Source organism: Hyla sarda, chromosome 9 (genome assembly GCF_029499605.1).
Source record: "Hyla sarda isolate aHylSar1 chromosome 9, aHylSar1.hap1, whole genome shotgun sequence".
In the NCBI taxonomy this organism is placed as follows: domain Eukaryota; kingdom Metazoa; phylum Chordata; class Amphibia; order Anura; family Hylidae; genus Hyla; species Hyla sarda.
The window spans coordinates 39225977-39249952 of NC_079197.1; the positions used below are offsets into that span (position 1 = coordinate 39225977).

The 23976-nt window shown below is 42.4% G+C and overlaps 1 protein-coding gene and 1 long non-coding RNA gene across 3 annotated transcripts in view; one reads left to right on the forward strand and one right to left on the reverse strand.

Moving 5' to 3' along the window:
- Positions 1 to 22159, forward strand: part of PAPPA (pappalysin 1) — a 312202-nt gene extending 290043 nt beyond the window's left edge. For both annotated transcript variants that reach the window (XM_056538788.1, XM_056538789.1), the window contains exons 20-22: positions 6315 to 6386; positions 7127 to 7228; positions 20806 to 22159. In XM_056538788.1, the coding sequence (XP_056394763.1) occupies positions 6315 to 6386; positions 7127 to 7228; positions 20806 to 20913 (282 nt within the window). In that variant the 3' untranslated portion in view covers positions 20914 to 22159. The remainder of the gene's footprint in view (positions 1 to 6314; positions 6387 to 7126; positions 7229 to 20805) is intronic.
- The window catches only part of LOC130290746 (uncharacterized), a 30628-nt gene extending 8385 nt beyond the window's left edge, over positions 1 to 22243 (reverse strand). Inside the window, exons 1-2 of the long non-coding RNA XR_008847681.1 lie at positions 22159 to 22243; positions 20528 to 20629 (exon numbers count right to left, since the gene is read on the reverse strand). This is a non-coding gene — a long non-coding RNA (uncharacterized LOC130290746). The remainder of the gene's footprint in view (positions 1 to 20527; positions 20630 to 22158) is intronic.
- Between the last annotated feature and the right edge of the window lie 1733 nt (positions 22244 to 23976).

The following is a 23976-nucleotide window of genomic DNA, read 5'->3' on the forward strand; positions in this document are numbered from 1 at the left end:
GCAGCATCTGCCCTAAGATATAAGAGCTAAATAGAGTCACAATTTATTTAAACATCTGAATACCATCAAAAAACACGGTACAAAAAGCATATTATGCACAAACTTTACCATAAATGGAAGTTTAGAGACACATCTCCGGTCATAGTGAGACACGAGTCATGGGGCATTAACATAGTATATATATAGTCATGGCCGTAAATGTTGGCACCTCTGAAATTTTTCAAGAAAATGAAGTATTTCTCACAGAAAAGGACTGTAGTAACACACGTTTTGCTATACACACATTTATTCCCTTTGTGTGTATTGGAACTAAACCAAAAAAGGGAGGAAAAAAAGCAAATTGGACATAATGTCACACCAAACTCCAAAAATTGGCTGGACAAAATTAATGGCACCCTTAACTTAATATTTGGTTGCACACCCTTTGAAAAAAATAACTGAAATCAGTCACTTCCTATAACCATCAATAAGCTTCTTACACCTCTCAGCCGGAATGTTGGACCACTCTCCCTTTGCAAACTGCTCCAGGTCTCTCTTATTGGAAAGTGCCTTTTCCCAACAGCAATTTTAAGATTCCTTCACAGGTGTTCAATGGGATTTATATCTGGACTCATTGCTGGCCACTTCAGAACTCTCCAGCGCTTTGTTGCCATCCATTTCTGGGTGCTTTTAGATGTAAGTTTGGGGTCATTGTCCTGCTGGAAGACCCAAGATCTTGTACGCAAACCCAGCTTTCTGACACTGGGCTGTACAGTGCGATCCAAAATCTGTTAGTAATCCTAGATTTCATGATGCCTTGAACACATTCAAGGCACCCCGTGCCAGAGGCAGTAAAACAACCCCAAAACATCATTGAACCTCCACCATATTTCTCTGTAGTTACTGTGTTCTTTTCTTTGTAGGCCTCATTCCGTTTTTGGTAAACAGTAGAATGATGTGCTTTACCATAAAGCTCTATCTTAGTCTCATCTGTCCACAAGACGTTTTCCCAGAAGGATTTTGGCGTACTCAAGTTCATTTTGGCAAAATGTAGTCTTGCTTTTTTATGTCTCTGTGTCAGCCGTGGGGTCCTCCTGGGTCTCCTGTCATAGAGTTTGATTTCATTTAAATGTAGATGGATAGTTTGCGCTGACAAAGAGGCTCCCTGAGCCTGCAGGACAGCTTGAATATCTTTGGAAATTGTTTGCGGCTGCTTATCCACCATCCGGACTATCCTGCGTTAACACCTTTCATCAATTTTTCTCTTGTGGCACACACAGACACACAATGCAAACACTAAGTGAACTTCTCTCCTTTTTATCTGCTTTCAGGTGTTATTTTTATATTGCCCGCACCTGTTACTTGCCCCCAGGTAAGTTTAAAGGCACATCACATGCTTGAAACAATCTTATTTTTCCACAATTTTGAAAGGGTGCCAATAATTTTGTCCAGTCCATTTTTGGAGTTTGGTGTGACATTATGTCCAATTTTCTTTTTTTCCTCCCTTTTTTGGTTTAGTTCCAATACGCACAAAGGGAATAAACATGTGTAAAGCAAAACATGTGTTACTGTGAGAAATACTTGATTTTCTTGAAAAATGTTAGGGGTGCCAACATTTACGGCCATGATTGTATATATATATATATATATATATATATATATATATATATATATATATATAGTAAAAAGAGTCTAACATACAGTGACAATATAATATACGTGAATAGAAAAAACAAGTAGCATATCTATCATAAAAACACATATACATTTATTAAGAAAGATACTAAAAAAATATGTTTATGTAGCATAAACAACAAATACACTATAAAATGAATAAAAAATGCTGCATGATAAAGAATGGCACTACACGATATGTATTAGGCGGGGCGTAAAATAGATATATGTATATACATGAATGCCCACTTAAATCTCAGTGTAAACTGGAATGTAAAATAACCCAATATAAATTATTTTACCAAATGATCTATACGCATGTATAACTGTACTATATGCACTCGTTCAGTTGTTTTCCGGAGCTGATCAAGTGGCCCCTTTTTAAACCGACCTGTGTATGAAGGATGTTAGTACGACTAAGGGTGTGTTACACCTGAAATGCGTCACTTCCTGTTCTGCCATCCCATTGGGTGTGTGGGTCGTTAATGGAATAAATCCATGAGTTTTCATGCTACATTGCCAAACTAGGTTTCCTTCCTTCTTCCAAAAAATTTAAGGTCACAGAAGTTGGATCCTTACCAATCATATAATATATATATATATATATATATATATATATTATTTTATTAGATGTAAATACTCCTTTAAATGCAATATTTATAGGATACTACACTATGAAAAAAAAAAAACATTCCATTGCCTAAGTGAGTGTTTTCTAACCAGTGTGCCTTCAAGTTTTGCCAAAACTACAACTCCCGGCATGCCCGGACAGCAGTTGTAGTTTTGCATCAGGCATCCCGGTTGGGAAACACTAGTCTAAGTAATATAAATTCCTACTTATCTTGGTGATACAGTGAGGGAAAACAGGACTGGCTAAGGTCTAGATTGGGTGCTATTGTGTACAGTATAAATGATATTGAGAATGGTCATGCTTTCCACTTGCTTAGTATAAACAATCCACCCACCTACCCCTCCACCCCCCCAAAAAAAAAAATCACAGATGCATTCCAGAAATTCTTGAAAGGCTTAGAGACTGTATTAGCAATTCTGAATACAAATTCAATCTTTACATGTGAGCTTCAGACAAGCCCTCTTTTCTTGCAAACAGAAAGCCAAGAGAAGTTCTCTTCAGCCGGTGAAGGTGGACTTGCTTTTCACACATCCTTTGAAGTGAGTTTTTTCAAAAGATTAGTGGAAAACAGACCCCCCGAAACTCCCACTGATCAACAGGACTAATACAGGACCGAAGTAGCCCTGAGTTTCTAAAAAAACAGAAGTGGCTGGCCAGTGGAGGTCACCATAGACAGGGGATGCCAGCAATGTGCATTCCCAGAGAACCCCTTTATTTGGACATAGTAACCAGACAAAACCATGTCATCGGGCTCCCCTTCAGATTCATGTTTGTCATTCGGCATGCCCACACAAATCTACATTTTTGACTTCTTTATAACTTTTTTTTTGTTTAACAATGTTTTATTAACATATCACATAAGAAAAATATAACAAAAAGCAGAGTTGTACAGTCCGACAGTGGGTGGTAAACAAATAGCAATCATAGAAGCAGAATAAAATAGGGAACAAATAAGTAGACCCCCAAAATAATGCACTGCTAAAAGTCTCATGTCACAATAGTAAAGGAACCCTGGCAAACCCCACTTAAAGGGATTGCACAAGAGAGAAAAAGATGTGTAGAGTATCTACCCAAGGTTACTGGTGCTGCCTTCACCCAAAAGGCCCGAAATATGTAGGAAATTTATATAAAGTTCATGATATATACCAGTCCTCAAAGGTACACACGAAAGAGTAAAGAATATTGGATCCATGTGATTAAAAAATAAAAAATATATATATATAACAATTTATTAATAAATAAAGTAGCTTAGCCTCCTATCACCCTTGCAGGGCCTTTGCATGGGGTGGAGGGGCTAAAGCAAATTGGATAGATGTGAATAAAATATAATAAATGTCAAATAAAAAATTCCATGTGTGTATATCAACTAGGTTAAAATAATGACAGTTGGATTGATGTAATGATATTTAATGTTAGGATAGGTGTAGTATTCTTAGGATATAAAACTGCCATTGGTGGTAGAATTATTCAAAAGTTCATTGGTGGTATAGTACAATGCAAAGTTCGTCGGCAGTATAGTGAATAAAGTTCTTAAATTTTCATTAGTAATGCAATATTATTGGTGGTATAGTAACAATAGTATTCCACTTGAATAACACGGGCACCACTCACCGATCACAGGAGATGTATTGAAGCGCACAGTCTGGGCTGGCACGGTTGCGTCCGGCACTAGGGGTAATGCCCGTCTGGAGAGAATCGCAGAGTCTCCTGGTGGTTTGGCAGTCCTCGGCTGGCACGGGTGGTGTCCAGCCTGGTAGGGGAGATGGTGTTCTTGGATGGCAGCTTGAGTCCTTGGCTGGCACGGGTGGCATCCAGCCTTGTAGGGGAGTTATTGTCCGTGGCTGGCAAGCTTGAAGTAGAGATGGCGGTGAGTCTGTGATGGTGCCGGAGTGAGAACCGGCATCCGTGTATGAATGATGCGCTAATAAGTGCGCGTGTGTGGCAGTGGTCCCAAGATAGAGGGCATCCAGTTGCTGCAAATGCGAAATCAAAGTGTAAATCAAAGTTAATGGTTGGTATACTGGCTGTTTACTTTATTTATATCCAAGTAATATCAAAACTAGACGCGTTTCAAGGCCGTGGGCCTTTTCTTCAGTAGCGATGAATAAAAGGCCCACGACCTTGAAACGTGTCTAGTTTTGATATTACTTGGATATTAATACATTCCAGCAAGTATACAGCCAGTATACCAATCATTTACTTTGATTTAGACTTTTCTTTAGCATTTGCAACAGCTGGATGCCCTCTATCTTGGGACCACTGTCCCACACGCGCTTATTAGAGCATTATTCAAACGCGGACGCCTGCTCTCACTCCCGCACCATCACAGACTCACCGCTGTCTCCATTTCAAGCTTGCCAACCACGGACTCCATCTCCCCTACCAGGCTGGACGCCAGCCAAGGACTGCCAAGCCACCAGGTGACTCCGAGATTCTCTCCAGACGGGCATTACCCCTAGTGCCAGATGCAACCGTGCCAGCCCGGACTGTGCTCTTCAATACATCTCCTCTGGTCAGTGAGTGGCGCCCGTGTTATTCAAGTGGAATACTTTTGTTACTATACCACCAATGATATTGCATTACTAATGGAAATGTAAGAACTTTATTCACTATACTGCCGACGAACTTTGCATTGTACTATACCACCAATGAACTTTTGAATAATTCTACCACCAACAGCAGTTTTATATCCTAAGAATACTACACCTATCCTAACATTAAATATCATTACATCAATCCAACTGTCATTATTTTAACCTAGTGGATATACACACATGGAATTTTTTATTTTTACATTTATTATATTTTATTCACATCTATCCAATTTGTTTTAGCCCCTCCACCCCATGCAAGGGCCCTGCAAGGGTGATAGGAGGCTAAGCTACTTTATTTTATTTACTAATAAATTGTTATATATGTATTTAATCACATCACTGGATCCAATCTTCTTTACTCTTTCTTATCTTATGTACCTGGTATATGTAATTAACTTTATATAAATTTCCCACTTAAAGGGAACCATTCAGCAGATTTTAGCATATATAACACTTGCCAATGAGATATATATACTAAAATTGTTATCCTCACCATCCCCTGAGGATGTTTTTGCCCCCAGGGATGGTGAAGATATTAAGTTATAAAGCCCTCCCATCCACCCCGATTTACTCCCATGGGCGGGGACTTATACTTACCAGCTTCTGTTGCTCCCTATTGCTCAGGCCATGGCCCCGTCGCCTTAATTGATGGCTTGCGTCATCGCTCTGCTCCCTAAGCAGACGGAGCAGAGCGGTGACGCGAGTAGTTAATTAAGCTGAGGGGACGGTTCCATGGCCGGAGCGACGGGAGCTGGTAAGTATAAGTCCCTGCCCAGGGGACTACTTGCGGGGTCGGCCAGAGGGGGACTTTATAACTTAATATCTTCACCATCCCTGGGGGCACAAACGTCCCCCGAAGATGGTAAGGATAACTATTTTAGCATATATAATGCATTGTCAAGCGATATATGCTAAAATCTGCTGATTGGTTCTCTTTAAAGTGCAAGAAAACAAGAGTTTGGAGGGGGCTCACACTGTGCTAATATGTACCGAGGTTTCTGTGTTACACGTAACCCTACGTGCCAGAAAGGGAATAAAGAATATAGTGGCATACAGACTTCTAGGTATATATTAAATAAAAGTCTCTTTAAAGTGAATGGGACATATCGGGTTCCGTTGGTGTCTGATGTCACACCCTCTGTCCTAGCCTCGCTATCAGCAGTTGTAACGGAGCTCATAGTCTAAGTTTACAATTTTTATCCAAATTAGTTTGGACCATTGCACATAGTGTATAGCTAAATTTTTTTACCATGGTTTTAGAATTGTCTCTTCGCTTATAATGCAATGTTCAGTAACATATTCAGGATGTTTATTTTGCTTCCTTGGATATTCCTGGAGTATAAGGGATTGAGTCTATGGTCTATGTCATTTAGCTGTGTTTCTAACTGTTATAACATTTTTTATTTCAATCTATATTTTGCATATTTTTTTTTTAGAAAATTACTTGTACAGGAAGAAAGCAATGGTATCCACTGCCAGAAGAGCTACATTGTATCAAAAGGTGTGAGGTAAGCTGGCATTGATTTTGTATTATGTGTTTGGAAATACTGGGGAGATATGCAAAACTGTCTAATTCACAGTGTAAGCTTAGACTAGATAGCCTAAGGCTTCTTTCACTCTGCCGTTACGTTCCGGCAGTACAGCGGCTGTTGAAAAATGAGGGGAGAATAGGGGGTGAAAAATTAGGGCATATGCCGTCTTTTTCTCCCACTATAAACAACGCCTTCCGGCGGACCCCATTATAGTCAATGGGGTCCATCAGGATCCGTTGTTGCCTGTCACGTCCCCTCCCATAGACATGAATGGAGGGGGCGTGGCGTGACGTCACGGAGGTTTCCGAAACTGGAGAGGCAGTTCCCGCATAGAATGCGGGTGCTGCAGGGAGATCGCAGCGGTGGGCCCCCCGTGATCAGACATCTTATCCCCTAGGGGACAATGTATCTCCTATAGGGGATAAAATGTTTTTGCCCGGAATACCCCTTTAAGCATATATTAGACCCATCCCATGGTCTCTACTGTGCTTAGGATATTTTTACATTTGGCAAATTTGATGCAGAGATTTTGTGATCTGAGTGAGGCCTGTAACAACCTCATTCAGGTATCATCAATAGATTTTTCAGTCCAGTCATAGAATTTACTCTCCGTAAATTTCTACAACAAAAGAAACGTTTTAGCCCTGTGTTGGTGTTGGTTTGTTGATTATTATGCTTTATGAATGTTTTATAATTTTTTTTGTATTTTATTGCAGCCAATATTTATTGCAGACAAATATTGCGATGGAGTTAACAACTGGGCTTTTTGTGGCTATGATGGCGGAGATTGCTGTCTCTCCACCGTTAAATCAAAAGAGGTAAGATCACATTTTCTAGTTTAGAACATTTTATAGTTTATTTCTTGTATCTTCCAGTCATGTGTACAGAGCTGTGTACCTTATAGTTGCCAACGTGTAAAACACATTTTCAGGGAAACATGTCAATCAAGTCTACGGTAGGTTAATATTGACCATTGGACAGACCACCATTATTGGTTCAGTGGTGGTCCCACTTACGCCACCCAAACCAACCAGCTCACTAAATGAACACAGGCACTTCAGCCTCTATATTGTTTACCAGGCACAGCTCTGTGTATCTTGTAGCAGCAAATATAAGTTGTTCCTATTATTGACTGAAGAAGCTGCAGTTCCCTCTCTGCCCTCCATTCAATCAAAACATAGGTGGGAGTGCCATGGATAAAATCCACACCCATTTTAGGCTAGGTTAACATCGGCATAGGCTCCATCACAGATTGTATTCAAGGTGACTAAATGATGATGGACACCAACAGAGATTTAAAGAGGTATTCAGAGTTAAAATTATTTATTCCCGATCCACAGGATAGGGGAGAAGTGTCAGATCATGGGGATGCCGACTGCTGAGACCCTTTGCGATCTCCAGAGCAGGGCCACAGGTCTTTGTAATGAAGCTTGGGGCGAGTCACACATGCACACCACTGTCCCATTCATTGTCTGCAAAGCTGCTGAAGATAGCTGAGTACAGGGTTCGGCTCTTTGCAGCAGCTCCCATAGAGAATTATTAGACTCTCTGCAACATTCATAACAAACAACAAACAGTGGCGTTGCTAGGGTTGGTGTCACCCGTTGCGGTAGAAAATGGTGTCACCCCCATACCTACCCACTCCCCCCCAGTAAGTTTTTAGTCTGTTGTGACAGACACCACTGTTGTAGCGCATTGTGAGAAATTCCAGAATAATAATCAGATATACCAGTTGCCACAGAATAGGAAAGTGTTAAAGAAATTTTCACCATTTAAATGTACAGCTCCCAGAATTACTTAAAGGGGTACTCCACTGGAAACCATTTACTTTTATATCAACTGGTGCCAGAAAGTTAAACAGATTTTTAAATAAGTTCTATTTAAAATCTTAATCCTTACAGTACTTATAAGCTGATGTATGCTCCACAGGAAGTTGTGTAGTTCTTTCCAGTCTGACCACAGTGCTCTCTGCTGACACCTCTGTCCATGTCAGGAACTGTCCAGAGCAGGATAGGTTTTCTATGGGGATTTGCTCCTACAATGGACAGTTCTTGACGTGGACAGAGGTATCAGCACAGAGCACTGTGGTCAGACAGAAAAGAAATTAAAAAAGAAAATAACTTCCTGTGAATCGCTTATACAGCAGCTAATAAGTACTGGAAGGATTAAGATTTTTAAGTAGAAGTAATTTACAAATCTGTTTAACTTTGTATCACCAGTTGATAAAAAAAAATGTTTTCCAGTAGAGTACTCCTTTGAGCAGTGGTGAGGTTATGCTGGGAGTTGTAGTTTCACTCATCATAACTGTAGAACTGACAAGTGACTCCAGCTCTGATAGGACATAGTGAGGAGAATGTACAATGATATCAGTGACTACAGGTGACGTCTTCTCTATAGTGAGGAGAATACACAATGATATCAGTGATTACAGGTGACGTCTTCTCTATAGTGAGGAGAATGCACAATGATATCAGTGACTACAGGTGACATCTTCTCTATAGTGAGGAGAGTACACAATGATATCAGTGACTACAGGTGACGTCTTCTCTATAGTGAGGAGAATACACAATGATATCAGTGACTACAGGTGACGTCTTCTCTATAGTGTTCCCTTATCTAATTCAGATGGTACATACCGCCTCGTCCAGCTACAACTTCTGTCTGTAGAATGTGACGCCCAGACGTCTCCTCACTATGTCAGCGCATTCTCAACCTCTATATGAAAACAAGTATTATTATAAACCTGCCAGACACTGTATCTAGAGATGAGCGAACTTACAGTAAATTTGATTCGTCACGAACTTCTCGGCTCGACAGTTGATGACTTTTCCTGCATAAATTAGTTCAGCTTTCAGGTGCTCCGGTGGGCTGGAAAAGGTGGATACAGTCCTAGGAAAGAGTCTCCTAGGACTGTATCCACCTTTTCCAGCCCACCGGAGCACCTGAAAGCTGAACTAATTTATGCAGGAAAAGTCATCAACTGCCGAGCCGAGAAGTTTGTGACGAATCGAATTTACTGTAAGTTCGCTCATCTCTAACTGTATCCTCTAAATATAATACTACTATACACTATACTCTTTTATTATAAACCTTCCATACACCGTACCCACTGAATATAATACTACCACACACTGTACATTCTGAATATACCAACACATACTGTACACTCTGAATATAAATCTGCCACATACTGTACCCCTGAATATAATACTGCCACACACTGTACCCTCTGAATATAAATCTGCCACATACTGTACCCTCTGAATATAATACTACCACAAACTGCGCCCTCTGAATATAACGTTGCCATACAGTGCACCCTCTGAATATAATACCACAACCGCAGTAACACCCCTCAACATCCGTTAGCTGATGCTATTACCATGGGAGGGGGGTATTGGTGGTGTTGCTAGTGGATGATGGGGGTGCTACTACAGGGGGGGTGTTGCTGGAGGATGATGAGGGTGCTACTGGCCATCCCCCCTGGCAGTATCACCCCCATCATCCATCGGCAGGACCATCCTCCTGGCAGGAGCACCGCCATCATCCACCATCAGGATCTGCTGATGGAGGTGCTACTGCTGGGGGGGGGGGGGAGTTGCTGGTGGATGATGAGGGTGCTACTGCCAGAGGGGGAAGCATTAGGTAGGCAGCAGTTCCCCCACTTTAGGTAGGCAGCAGTTCCCCCACATTATGTAGGTAGCAGTTTCCCCACATTAGGTAGCATATTTTCCCCACATTAGGCAGCATAGATTCCCCACATTTGGTACCAGTTACCCCACATTAAATAGCAATTTCCCCACATTAGGTAGCACAGATTCCCCACATTAGGTAGCAATTTCCCCACATTAGGTAGCACAGATTCCCCACATTAGGTAGCAGTTTCTCCACATTAGGTAGCATAGATTCCCCACATTCGGTAGCACAGATTGCCCACATTTGGTAGCAGTTTCCCCACATTAGGTAGCATAGACTCCCCACATTTGGTAGTAGTTTCCCCACATTAGACCACAGGTTCCCTTGCAGGGTCCCCACAATGGGTCAAAGTCTCCCCACACACACAGTCAGAGAGATACACACTCACAGACAGACACACACACAGAGTCACACACACACAGCGTCACACAACAGAGTCACACAATCACACACACAGAGTCACACAAACACACACACACACAGAGTTGCACAAACACACACACACACAGTCACACACACACACAGAGAGTCACACAAACACACACACAGAGTCACACACACACAGAGTCACACACACAGAGTCACATATACACACACACACACACAGAGTCACACACACACAGAGTCACATACACACTCACGCACACACACACAGAGTCACACACAGTGCTTTAAGTGTGCCAAAAGAGGTGCCGGTACTCTACTACGTGCCGATGCCCCCCCCCCACCCCGAATACACCCCCCCCCCCCCCAGCCCGATGCCACATCCCCCCCCGGCCAAAAATACCCTTAGAAAGTACCCTTAGAAAGAGCTACTGAACATAAATAAAATGTGCAAAAGGGTATTGAAAAAATGTTGTAGAAAATGTACATAAAATAAATAATAAAACATATTAACATACTAACCATAGAACAGTAAACATAAACCTGTTCCCCACATTAGGTTGGCAGTATAGCTCCCCCACATTAGGTGCAGTACAGTTCCCCACATTAGGTGCAGTACAGTTCCCCCACATTAAGTGCAGTATAGTTCCCCACATTAGGTGCAGTATAGTTCCCCCACATTAGGTGCAGTACAGTTCCCCACATTAGGTTGGCAGTATAGTTCCCCACATTAGGTACAGTATAGTTCCCCCACATTAGGTGCAGTACAGTTCCACACATTAGGTGCAGTACAGTTCCCCACATTAGGTACAATACAGTTCCCCCACATTAGGTGCCGTATAGTTCCCCCACATTAGGTGCAGTATAGTTCCCCCACATTAAGTGCAGTACAGTTCCCCACATTAGGTGCAGTATAGTTCCCCCACATTAGGTGCAGTACAGTTCCCCACATTAGGTGCAGTACAGTTCCCCCACATTAGGTGCAGTATAGTTCCCCCACATTAGGTGCAGTATAGTTCCCCCACATTAGGTGCAGTACAGTTCCCCCACATTAGGTGCAATATAGTTTTCCCCACATTAGGTGCAGTATAGTTCCCCCCAAATTAGGTGCAATATAGTTTTCCCCACATTAGGTGCAGTATAGTTCCCCCCCAAATTAGGTGCAGTATAGTTCCCCACATTAGGTGCAGTACAGTTCCCCCACATTAGGTGAAGTATAGTTCCCACATTAGGTGCAGTATAGTTCCCCCACATTAGGTGCAGTATAGTTCCCCACATTAGGTGCAGTATAGTTCCCCCACATTAGGTGCAGTATAGTTCCCGACATTAGGTGCAGTACAGTTCCCCCACATTAGGTGGAGTATAGTTCCCCACATTAGGTGCAGTATAGTTCCCCCACATTAGGTGCAGTATAATTCCCCACATTAGGTGCAGTATAATTCCCACATTAGGTGCAGTATAGTTCCCCCACATTAAGTGCAGTATAGTTCCCCCACATTAGGTGCAGTATAGTTCCCCGACATTAGGTGCAGTATAATTCCCCACATTAGGTGCAGTATAGTTCCCCCACATTAGGTGCAGTATAATTCCCCACATTAGGTGCAGTATAGTTCCCCCACATTAGGTGCAGTATAGTTCCCCACATTAGGTGCAGTATAGTTCCCCACATTAGGTGCAGTATAGTTCCCACATTAGGTGCAGTATAGTTCCCCCACATTAGGTGCAGTACAGTTCCCCCACATTAGGTGCAGTATAGTTCCCCCACATTAGGTGCAGTATAGTTCCCCCACATTAGGTGCAGTATAATTCCCCACATTAGATGCAGTATAGTTCCCCCACATTAGGTGCTATATAATTCCCCACATTGGGTGCAGTATAGTTGCCCACATTAGGTGCTGTATAATTCCCCACATTAGGTGCAGTAGACACGGAGGCCCCCAGCATCTGGGGGTGCTACCTTCCTACTGGCAGTAAGTTAATTTGAGGGTACTACCTTCTTACTGGGGGGAAGAGGATGTTAATTTGAGGGTACTACCTTCTCACTGGGGCGGGGGTTAATCTGGGGGTACCACCTGCCTACTCGGGACCCCAGATTAACCCCCCCCCCGGTAGGCCGGTAGTACCCAAGATTAACCCCCTCCCCCCAGCAGGCAGGTAGTACCCCCAGATTAACCCTCTCCCCTCAGCAGGCAGGTATTAACCCCCAGATTAACCCCCTCCCTCCAGCAGGCATGTAGTACCCCCAGATTAACCCAGGAGGGGAGTTTATCTGGGGGTGCTACAGTCCTACTGGGGGGGAGTAAATCTGGGGGTACTACATGCCTGCTGGAGGGAGGGGGTTAATCTAGGGGTACTACCTGCCTACTGGGGGGGGGGGCAAGTTAACCCCCTCCCCCCCAGTAGGCAGGTAGTACCCCCAGATTAAACCCCCCCAGTAGGATGGCAGTACCCCCAGTTTAACCCCCCCTTGTAGGAAGGTAGTACCCCCCAGATTAACCCCCTCTTCCCCCCCTGTAGGAATGCAGTACCCCCCAGATTAACCCTCTCCCCCACCCTGTTAGAAGGTAGTACCCCCCTGATTAACCCCCTCCCCTCCCCCCAGACCCAGTAGGCAGGTTTAAATAACATTCACTCACTCAGCGCGGTAATCCTGCGAGCCGCGTACCGTCACGTGACACGTCACGTCACGCTCTGGGGCCGGCGTCCTTGAATTCAGCGTGACATCCTGATGGTCATGTGACGGCAGTGACGCGCGGAAATACAAATTCTGGACCAACTGAAGGTGAGCCAGAGCGGAGTGGGGCGGGGCACAAAAAGGAGCAGGAGGCAGCGACTTCAGGGGCACAAAAAGGAGCAGGAGGCAGCGACTTCAGGGGCACAAAAAGGAGCAGGAGGCAGCGCTGTGCGGTGCGCCTGACGGACAGGCGCACCGCACAGCGTAGGTGAAGGGGGGGGATGGAGGGGGGAGGCCGGTCGGGCACAGATGGGGGGTGCTGCGGAGCGTCTTAGTGTCACCCCATTAGGTTGGTGTCACCCGGTGCGGGCGGCACCCCCCACACCCGGGTCACAACGCCACTGATAACAAACACACTACTGGATGTTCAAAAAAGGATCTTTCACTCTGGCGATTCTCCTATCAATAACTTCAACAAAGTAAATGGATGAAGAACTGGATACTTAATTTTGAAAGCACATATAATGCATTTATAGTCTGTACCGGACTCTTCCTTAGATCTTGTGGACTCCAGTGGAGATTAGAGTTGTATCTAGCTCTACATCTATCTCTGGTATTAGAATTATCCATGGGAAAAGCACCAGACCTAAACATCAGTTGTTAACATCCAGTTGAGTGTTTGCTGTTTTGTCTGCATTGTGTCCCATTCTAAATTCAGAAGATTAGATTGATTGGAGGCTGCTGACCCTACTCTATTTTAAAGGCTGCCAATGGTTGTGCAACACATTCCAGTAAGTGCAACAAATGCTCGGTACATCTGCCAATGATTTAACAAAATTACACATGGGGTGCACTTCTTTTTTTTTTTTTTTGCTTGCTTTATACCATTCATAACAAAGACCCAGTTCTGGACATCACAGAGGGTCCCAGCAGTCGGACTCCCTGCAATCTGACACTAATCTTACATCTTGTGGATAGGGCATAAGTAAATTTAATTCAGAAAACCATTTTAATGAGGTCCAATCGGTTTCTGTCCAGTGCCTGTCTTTTTGCTGGATTCTAACAAGACAAAAAATATACTCCATGCAGAGTTTTTTTACGTCCCATTAAATAAAAGGAGTCTGCGACGGAGGCCTCGAAATAAGCCTCTGACACAGATGTGAACAAAGTCTAAGAACAAGTCATCAACATAAAGCCATAAAACCCCTTTAGGGTCTATTCACACGTACAGTATTCTGCGCAGATTTGATGGGCAGGATTTCAAGCTGTGTTCTGTCATTCAGTTTACATTGAAATCTGCATCAGAAAATCCTGCACATCAAATCTGCGCAGAATATTGTACGTGTGAATAGACCATTAAGGTGTATTCACACGGGAGCGCATTTGTAGCGTATTTGAGGCTGCGGATGCGCTGCCGACATACACAGAATTACGGCAGAGAAATCTTCCTGCTACTGCCGTAGCTCTGTGTGTGTCTGCCCGTTTCTGCGGATTTCCTACTGGCAGTCACGATCGGACACACAGAGCTATGGCAGCAGCAACAGGTAGCATGCTCTGCCGTAACTCTGTGTGTGCCAGCAGCGCAACCGCGGCATCAAATACTGCTGCGGATGCGCTCCCGTGTGAATACAACCTAAAAGGGATTTTCCTTGCCTTTTATATTGTTGGTTTAAAGTCTCCATATGTTGTCACTTGTGTTCATGGGGTCAGATCACAATGAATACTGTGGCATCTTTATACATTTTCCAAATAATGAGCAGATAAGCAGCTAAGGCCAATTGACTGCATACAGATGCCCAGCTATCAGCAACAATTGCTGATAGCTGGGCATCTGTATGCAATCAATTGGTCTTAGTGATAAGCAGTCATTTGCTAAGACAGGAATACCCCTTTGAAGTGATTGGTAATCTTCCTTGGCTACTATCTCTCTCGGAGGCTCTTCTACATGCATCCTAGGATAAGACATATCTTTTAAATATTTCTTCACTTCATTCTTTATTGTGAACATTCTGCAACTGTTTTACTTGTCTTCTAATTATAATTTTATGTATCTAACTAACTAGAAGAAAACATCTCTAAATGTCAATAGACGCATTGCCAATTGGCACTGTTATAAAGCACCTGGGTCTGTAGCCCTTCTCTGAGCTTCCAAACAGCTCAGAGCTGCTTCTTTCATTAGAGGAGGACAGATAAAAGTATGGTCATTTTTACTTGGACCGAATATCAGTGTTTACTACCAGCACTGCATGTTTTTTATTAAACTTTTTTCTGTAAGGGCGTATCTTCTGGAGTGTTCTTGTTTGCAGAGGGATTCCGTATAGACAAAGATAAATGAGAAACAGAATGCTATCTTCTGTTCCAGAAATGATAGTTTTTGAAGACCACACAGTAATGTACAGATTTGTACTGAAGAACGTGCTGAAGGACATGGTAGAGACAAGTTCTAGCCCTACAAGATGTGCTCATATATGGAACGTGTAATGTCAATGGAATGATCATCAGACTTTTAATTTGATGGATGAGGGAAAGATTACATTGATAGGACATGTAATATAGAAATGTTTTTGTACTTATGTATGGAAAAGGACTAAAAAGATTGTCACTACATTATGAATATTATTTAGAGTAATATGGTTCTTATTTACTAGGTTAGAGGGCTATTGTTAAAGGGGTATTCCAGCTTTATACATCTTATCCCCTTTCCAAAGGATGATCGTGAGGGTCCTGCTGCTGGGGACCCCCGCGATCTCGGCGCAGCCCCCGGCATTCTGTGCCGGGCTCTGCCTCCGAGACAGAGATGTGAGGTCACAACCACACCCCCTAATGACGGCACACCACATCCCCTCCATTCATGTCTATGGGAGGGGGCGTGATGGCCATCATACCATCTCCCATTAATATGAGTGGAGGGGGCGTGACGTGACATCACTAGACGCGTGGCCGTGACGTCTCATCCCTGTCTTGGAAGCAGCACCCAGCACAGACTCCCCAGCGGCGGGACCCTCGTGATCATACAGAAAATACCCATGCAGATATCCACAGCAGATATCCATGTAGTGTCAGCATCTAAAACCTCCCTCTTATTCACTTCAATGGGAGACTGAAGACCACACAAAGAAGTGGCGTGTCACTTCTTTTCCGCACAATTCAACGCTGAAGCTCCTATCAAAGTCAATGAAGTTAATGGGTTTTCAGGTGTAAACATGGGTAAACGTAAGGATCTGAGCATAAAGCATAACCAAAAATGTCCCAATGCTAGTGCAAGTGATGAAGCTGCAACAAAGTCATGGATGCAAGGCCAACGTGCAACTTATAGGACTTACAGAGGTTATACCAAGAGTATGACTAACAAAGATAAGTGTTCTTTTAAATGAAAGCAGTATGACTGCTCAACTGGGGAACAAAAGACCTCTTCTCATGATCAATGGGGGTCCCGGGAGTTGGACCACCATCTTGTTATTTATCCTAAACCTACAAAATTAGATTTCTTTGGTTACTTATCCTGTGGATCGATGATAAGTTATAATCTTGGGACTACTTCTCTAAAGGATCTGCCGCTTCATAATAGATACCTTAAAGGGGTACTCCGGCGCTTAAACATCTTATCCCCTATCCAAAGGATAGGGGATAAGATTCCTGATCGCGCGGGGGTCCTGCCGCTGGGGACCCCTATGATCTTGCATGCCGCACCCCGTTATAATCAGCTGTCACGCCCTCTCCTATAGGCTTGCATTGAGGGGGTGGAGCGTGACGTCACACGGGGCGGAGCCGTGACGTCACAATGCTCTGGCCCCGTGATCGACAGTACTCAGACCCGGAGCGAACACGCTCCAGGGTCTGATTATAACGGGGTGCAGCTTGCAAGATCACGGGGGTCCCCAGCGGCGGAACCCCTGCGATCAGGCATCTTATCCCCTATCCTTTGGTTAGGGGATAAGATGTCTAAGCGCCGGAGTACCCCTTTAAAGCAATTTCAGGTATTGTGTGGAGTCCATGTGTCAATGATTCAGAGCTGGTTTGGAAGCACAAGGGATCCTACATAATATTGGGCAATTGGTTTTAATGTCATGGCTAATAAGTATATACACTGCTCAAAAAAAATTAAGGGAACACTTAAACAACACAATGTAACTCCAAGTCAATCACACTTCTGTGAAATCACACTTTCCACTCAGGAAGCAACACTGATAGAGAATCAATTTCACATGCTGTTTCACAGGTGGAAATTATAGGCAATTAGCAAGAGACCCCGAATAAAGGAGTGATTCTGCAGGTGGTGACCACAGACCACTTCTCAGTTCCTATGCTTCATGGCTGATGTTTTGGTCACTTTTGAATGCTGGTGGTTCTTTCACTCTTGTGGTAACTTGAGACAGAGTCTACAACCCACACAAGTGGCTCAGGTAGTGCAGCTCATCCAGGATGGCACATCAATGCGAGCTGTGGCAAGAAGGTTTGCTGTGTCTGTCAGCGTAGTGTCCAGAGCATGGAGGCGCTACAAGGAGACAGGCCAGTGCATCAGGAGACATGGAGGAGGCTGCAGGAGGGCAACAACCCAGCAGCAAGACCACTACCTCCGCTTTTATGCAAGGAGGAGCAGGAGGAGCACAGCCAGAGCCCTGCAAAATGACCTCCAGCAGGCCACAAATGTGTATGTGTCCCCTCATACGATCAGAAACAGACTCCATGAGGGTGGTATAAGGGCCCGACGTCCACAGGTGGGGGTTGTGCTTACAGCCCACCACCGTGCAGGATGTTTGACATTGACCAGAGAACACCAAGATTGGCAAATTCGCCACACGCACCCTGTGCTCTTCACAGATGAAAGCAGGTTCATACTGAGCACATGTGACAGACGTGACAGAGTCTGGAGACATTGTGGAGAACGTTCTGCTGCCTGCAACATCTTCCAGCAAGACCGGTTTCACAGTGGGTCAGTGGGGTGGCATTTCTTTGGGGGTCTGCACAGCCCTCCATGTGCTTGCGAGAGGTAGCCTGACTGCCATTAGGTACCAAAATGAGATCCTCAGACCCCTTGTGAGACCATATGCTGGTGCAGTTGGCCCTGGATTCCTCCTAATGCAAAACAATGCTAGATCTCATGTGGCAGCAGTTCCTGCAAGAGGAAGGCATTGATGCTATGGACTGGCCCTCCCATTCCCCAGATCTGAATCCGATTGAGCACATATGGGACATCATGTCTCGCTCCATCCACCAACGCCATGGAGCTTTAGTCCAGGTCTGGGAGGACATCCCTCAGGAGACCATCCGCCACCTCATCAGGAGCATGCCCAGGCATTGTAGGTAGGTCATAACTACTGAGCCTCATTTTGACTTATTTTAAGGACATTACATCAAAGTTGGATCAGCCGCCTGAAGTGTGGTTTTCCACTTATCCATAGGTTGATAAATTTTATTTCCATTGATAATTTTTGTGTGATTATGTTGTCAGCACATTCAACTATGTAAAGACAAAAGTATTTAATATGATTAGTTAATTCATTCAGATCAATGATGTGTTATCTTAGTGTTCCCTTTATTTTTTTTTTGAGCATTGTATAATAAATCAGCTTTTAGCCATCACAGAGCGCTCTCTAATGATGGCTATATAACTGTTTAAATGGTTATGTCAAAGTTGAAAATGGCATTTAAACAGTGTATATGCACATTGATGACCATAGGCAGGCCGCAAGAGTAGAGTGCCAATTGCAATGATCTGTATGAGCATTTAAATTATTGCTCATACAAGTCCCCTAGGAGAACTAAAAGTGTAAAAATAAAAAAAAGGAAACAAAAAAGGTAAAAATTATATATATATATATATATATATATATATATATATATATATATATATATAAAACATGAAGCCTATGGAATTATGCAGCCTCACCATAGACCTAGCTCTGTCCTTATTGGCTCCTGTCACCATGAAAATATTATTTTATCTACCTGCATCATGTTACAAAACAGGGGAGCTATGGCTGTGATGAGAACTGGCGGTCTGATGCATGTGCCTTATGGATTTCCTGACACTAAACCTGGCATGCCTTTTTATCTGTAGAATAAATAGGGTATTTGTAGTGGCGGGGAATCGGCACCAGGTGGCAGCTGTGTTTTATTGCCTATTATATTAAATTTAGATTTGCATTGTTTGAGATGGAAAGGCTGTCCAGAGATGCTTTATTCCAATGTTTAGTAGTAGTGAAGCATGCGTGCAACAGAACTCCATTCCGATAACTGCAAACTTTGGAAGTATTACAGATTACACTAGACTAGTGGATCTCTAACTATGTGTGTGTGTGTGTGTGTGTGTGTGTATGTATATGTGTATATATATATATATATATATATCTATCCTTAAAGGGGTACTCCGGTGTAAAACATATATATATATATATATATATATATATATATATATTATTTTTTTTCCAAATCAACTGGTGCCAGAAAGTTAAACAGATTTGTAAATTACTTTTATTAAAAAATCATAACCCTTCCAGTACTTATCAGCTGCTGTATACTACAGAGAAAGTTGAGTTGTTCTTTTCTGTCTGACCACAGTGCTCTCTGCTGACACCTCTGTCCATGTCAGTAATTGTCCAGAGCAGGATAGGTTTGCTATGGGGATTTGCTTCTGCTCTGAACAGTTCCTGACATGGACAGAGGTATCAACAGAGAGCACTGTGGTCAGACTGAAAAGAACAACTCAACTTGCAGCTGATCAGTCCTGGAAGGGTTAATATTTTTTAATAGAAGTAATTTACAAATCTGTATAACTTTCTGAAACCAATTGATATGAAAAATAAATTCCACTGGAATACCCCTTTCAGGACTCAAAAATATGCCAAACGTATTTATTCTACTGAGGAAGGAGTATAACATATTCCAAAACGCGTATAGCAGTCTAACTTCACTACTACAACACATATTGGAATATAGCATCCCTGGACAGCCCGTCCATCTGCAACAACACAAAGCTTATTTAATATCTACATCAAATTATAGAGTCTAACACCCTAATGCCACCTAGTGCCAGTTTTCAGCCAGTACAACAACCCTATGTATTCTACATTCACGCAGAGTTTGGTGTCAGGATGTCCACCAGGTGCATGCATTGGACTGCCAGTTCTCATCACTGACAAAGGAGAAATCCCTCATATAGCAGAGGAGTACAGGGAAACACTCCTATTAATTTTGTTTTATATTTGCTTATCAGTATTGCTCAGTTGGGTAACAATTTTACCCAGTTCTGTTTTTAGTGCTTTGAGGGTTATTATACTGTTATTTTCTGATTTCTAACACACTCAGAGAAAGATTCACACTTAGCACATTACATCCATAGTCAGACCCAGTGCATAATTACCTCTTTGTCTTTATGATGTATATCGATCTGCTCAGCTCTTCTTACCATAACATGGTGCCAGTGGATTAGGTAGCATTTTCCTAGTGGTTCATGGCTGAAAGTCTATGGAAGTTGTGGAAATAGAAGAGGAAGCACATGTGCATATGTTATACTTGCCTATCAATGGAGATAGTGGTAGATATTTTATGACATTGAACATCAGATTTTTCACATTCATTTTCCCAATGAATTTATTTATCTAATTTGCACCTAACTTTTCTGCCTTATATTCTTTACAGATAAACCCATTTCCTCCTACAGACTGTGATCTACAGGGGAAGTGTGCATGCCTGGACCCCAATGCAGAAGAAAACAACCCAAATACTCAAAGCCCGAACCATGGATAGCATTCTGTACAGTTGGCATGACCACATCCAATGGCAGACTGGAAAACACATGACATTCCCTCTGTTATTTTTATTATAGCTGCTGAACTGGATTGCGTTTCTCCATAAGAAACCATAACATACTGACCAGTCTGACATTTTCTATATCAATGAACAGCTGCGATTGATGCATTATGATTTGAATGCCATAAGGAACAAAAATCGTATAAGTGTTAAGCTGTGGTATGGCCAGAAGAAGACAAAATACAAGCCATAAACACATTATCAGCCAGTTAGACTGGACATTTCAGTCCTCCATTTCCCACGCAGATGGTAGACTGTGAAGATTTTAAGGAGTGACAGATGCAACTAGAAGATGATTTTTAGGTTTGCAGTTTCTGCAAGCTTTAGTTTTTCTTTCTCCATCGAACCTTGAGCTGTGCACTTTTCCTGTTGGAAGGTCTGTTATGAATGACATCTAACTGCCTTATAACAGAAATACATCATTTATCCCTCATACCACCAAAACCCAACACTAGCTGTTTGAGCATAACCGTTGCTGCTATTCCTGCTGCTATGTCCCGTACAGCCATTCTCCTTACTGTGTCAGGTCAAGTCGAAATCAACCGAAACAACCAGTCTGCCTTAAATCTCGTCTTTAGCCTGCCACGACACCCTCAGGCCTCGTCCTTACAAACAGATTACAGGGACCAAACTATCAGCTACTTTGAGATGGGTTAGAACCTCCTGGTAACATCTAGCGATAAGCTCCATCACCTGAGATGTCGGTAGTTGTGTTAAAGTCAATTCTAGATTGCATTCGGTGGAGTCTTCTAACAGCTGCTCAGCTGGATATTAGATAGTCTATAAATTGAGTGGGTTTTATCAGTATTATATTTAGGTTAAATCCATAAAGACGTTATTTATGGATTTCTGAATTTTAGGGAACACTGCCCTTGCTCATTTCTTTGAGTTTTTTTTTTTTTTTATCATTTTGTTTTATTTCACCATTGTATTGTTCGTTCCAGTCATGTTTGTTAATACATGTGCTAGCAGTTATCATTTAAAGTCAATACATTTGCTTTGCGTACTATAAACTTATACATTGGGGGCTCGTAATTCTCGAGTAGACCAGTGGTGGATAAGGCTGAAATGACAACCTTGTATTTTATTTCTTTGTCTTTTTTTTGTAATGTTTTATAATAGCCTAAACCAGTGCTGTTATAAAATCGTATCGGAGGGCCAGTCTATCATGATGTTGCTTACCGTATGCTGCTGAGAAGTCTCCGTTGAGTTGGGGTACACGTCAAAGTCATTTTTTCACATGGGATGGATACTATTTTCTAGCTGCTGCTGAAAGATGAGCAATCTGTTTGTTAAAGCACTGTGTAGGCAAGAAAATTATTCCAAGCATGTCAAAGTAGTGGTCGCGTGGCAAAAGGAATGGGATTGTCCTGGTTCAAGATCTATTTAAGACGGCAGCTTTTTTACCTCTTCAATCCCTGAAGGATTAGGGCATTCCCTGAGGGTGTTTTCAGAGCAGGTTTCAGCTACCTCCTTTCTGGTTTCAATTTCACTGGCTTGAACCGTCAGTTTTGTTTAGTTCTTTTTCCTGTGTTTAAAGAAAAAAAAAAAAGCAAAACTAAAAAAAAATATATATATATATCTCTATCTATAAATATATATAACATTTTTGCAGCTATCTTTTTTAAACTGCATGGTCCAAAAATAAGATGCAAAGTATATGTTTTTAAAGGGACGTAATGTACGTAAGTAGTTGCAAAGCAGAGAGTTATGCCCACCCTGCCTGCGTGGTGAGGGCTAAGAGCATGTATATTGATCTTTCCCAGTGTGTTAGATTCACTTAGGCTACAGAATGTTACATGTGCATTTTTATTTTCTCATTACTTAATTAATTCATTCATTAATTTTCAATCAGTAACAATTTATGAAACTCCAGTTACTGGACTCCAGCTCAGTGATACCCTTTATGGCTGCTGCTAACATACCCAAGACTTATATAGAAACTTCTTCCCTGTTCCATTCCATAAACACTCTGCTATAACCTGATGCACCACACTGAATATAAAGTCATATTCTTATATATATATATATATATATATATATATATATATATATATATATGTATATATATGTCTTCATTACATTGTAGCTTCTTTTCATATAAAATAACAAAGGAGTGGTTGTTGTTGAATGAACGCAAGAGTGAAATGAAATGGATGAGCACACAGACCTCCAGAATCTCCAGCAAGACACTGTTTATCTGGTTGGGAATACCGATTATTAATAAGTACTAACAATAAAGGAGTAAAGCTAAATACTTGATTTGTAAAAGGGTCTGCCTCCTGAAAAAAAAACCTTTTCATCCCGGGGTACCTCATCTATTAGGGTATGTTCACACAACAGAATTTTTGCACAGAATTGCGCATGAACCTAAAAATTGATGTGGATGGGTCTTCTACTGACCCATTTGCACTACAGAATTTCAGCCACGAAAATACGCGTGCTGAAAGAATGAAAATGATAATTCTTTTGGTGGAATTACCCGCGGACTGCTTTGCCATTAATGGTGACTGTGCAGATCTCTGCACAGTCCTAGCGCCACAGGATTTTGGCGGCAGCTGCTCAGACAGAATCTCCAATCAGAATTCCCGATCAAATCTGTGTTGAGATTATGTAATGTGAGCATACCCTTAGCCAGAGTGGATAGCTGCTCATAGAAATTTCTCTGGTGGACACATCTATGTATTACAGTGTATATTCAAACAGTGTGTCGTCTCCAGCTGTTGCAAAACTACAACTCCCAGCATAGGAGGTAGTTTTGTAACAGCTGAAGACACGCCTGTTTGGAAAACACTTATAGATTAAATGGTTGGCCGTACATCTAAATAGCCAGTGCTTAATGCTACGTTTATCCTAATATATGGCTGCCTCCTATACTGGCTGCCTCCTATACTGGCTGCCTCCTCCCCTAGCAAGATCAACTGTTTGTTGAATGCCTCCCAACTATTATAAAAAAAAAATAGTATACATAATAGTACAGTAAACATAAAGGGGGCGATT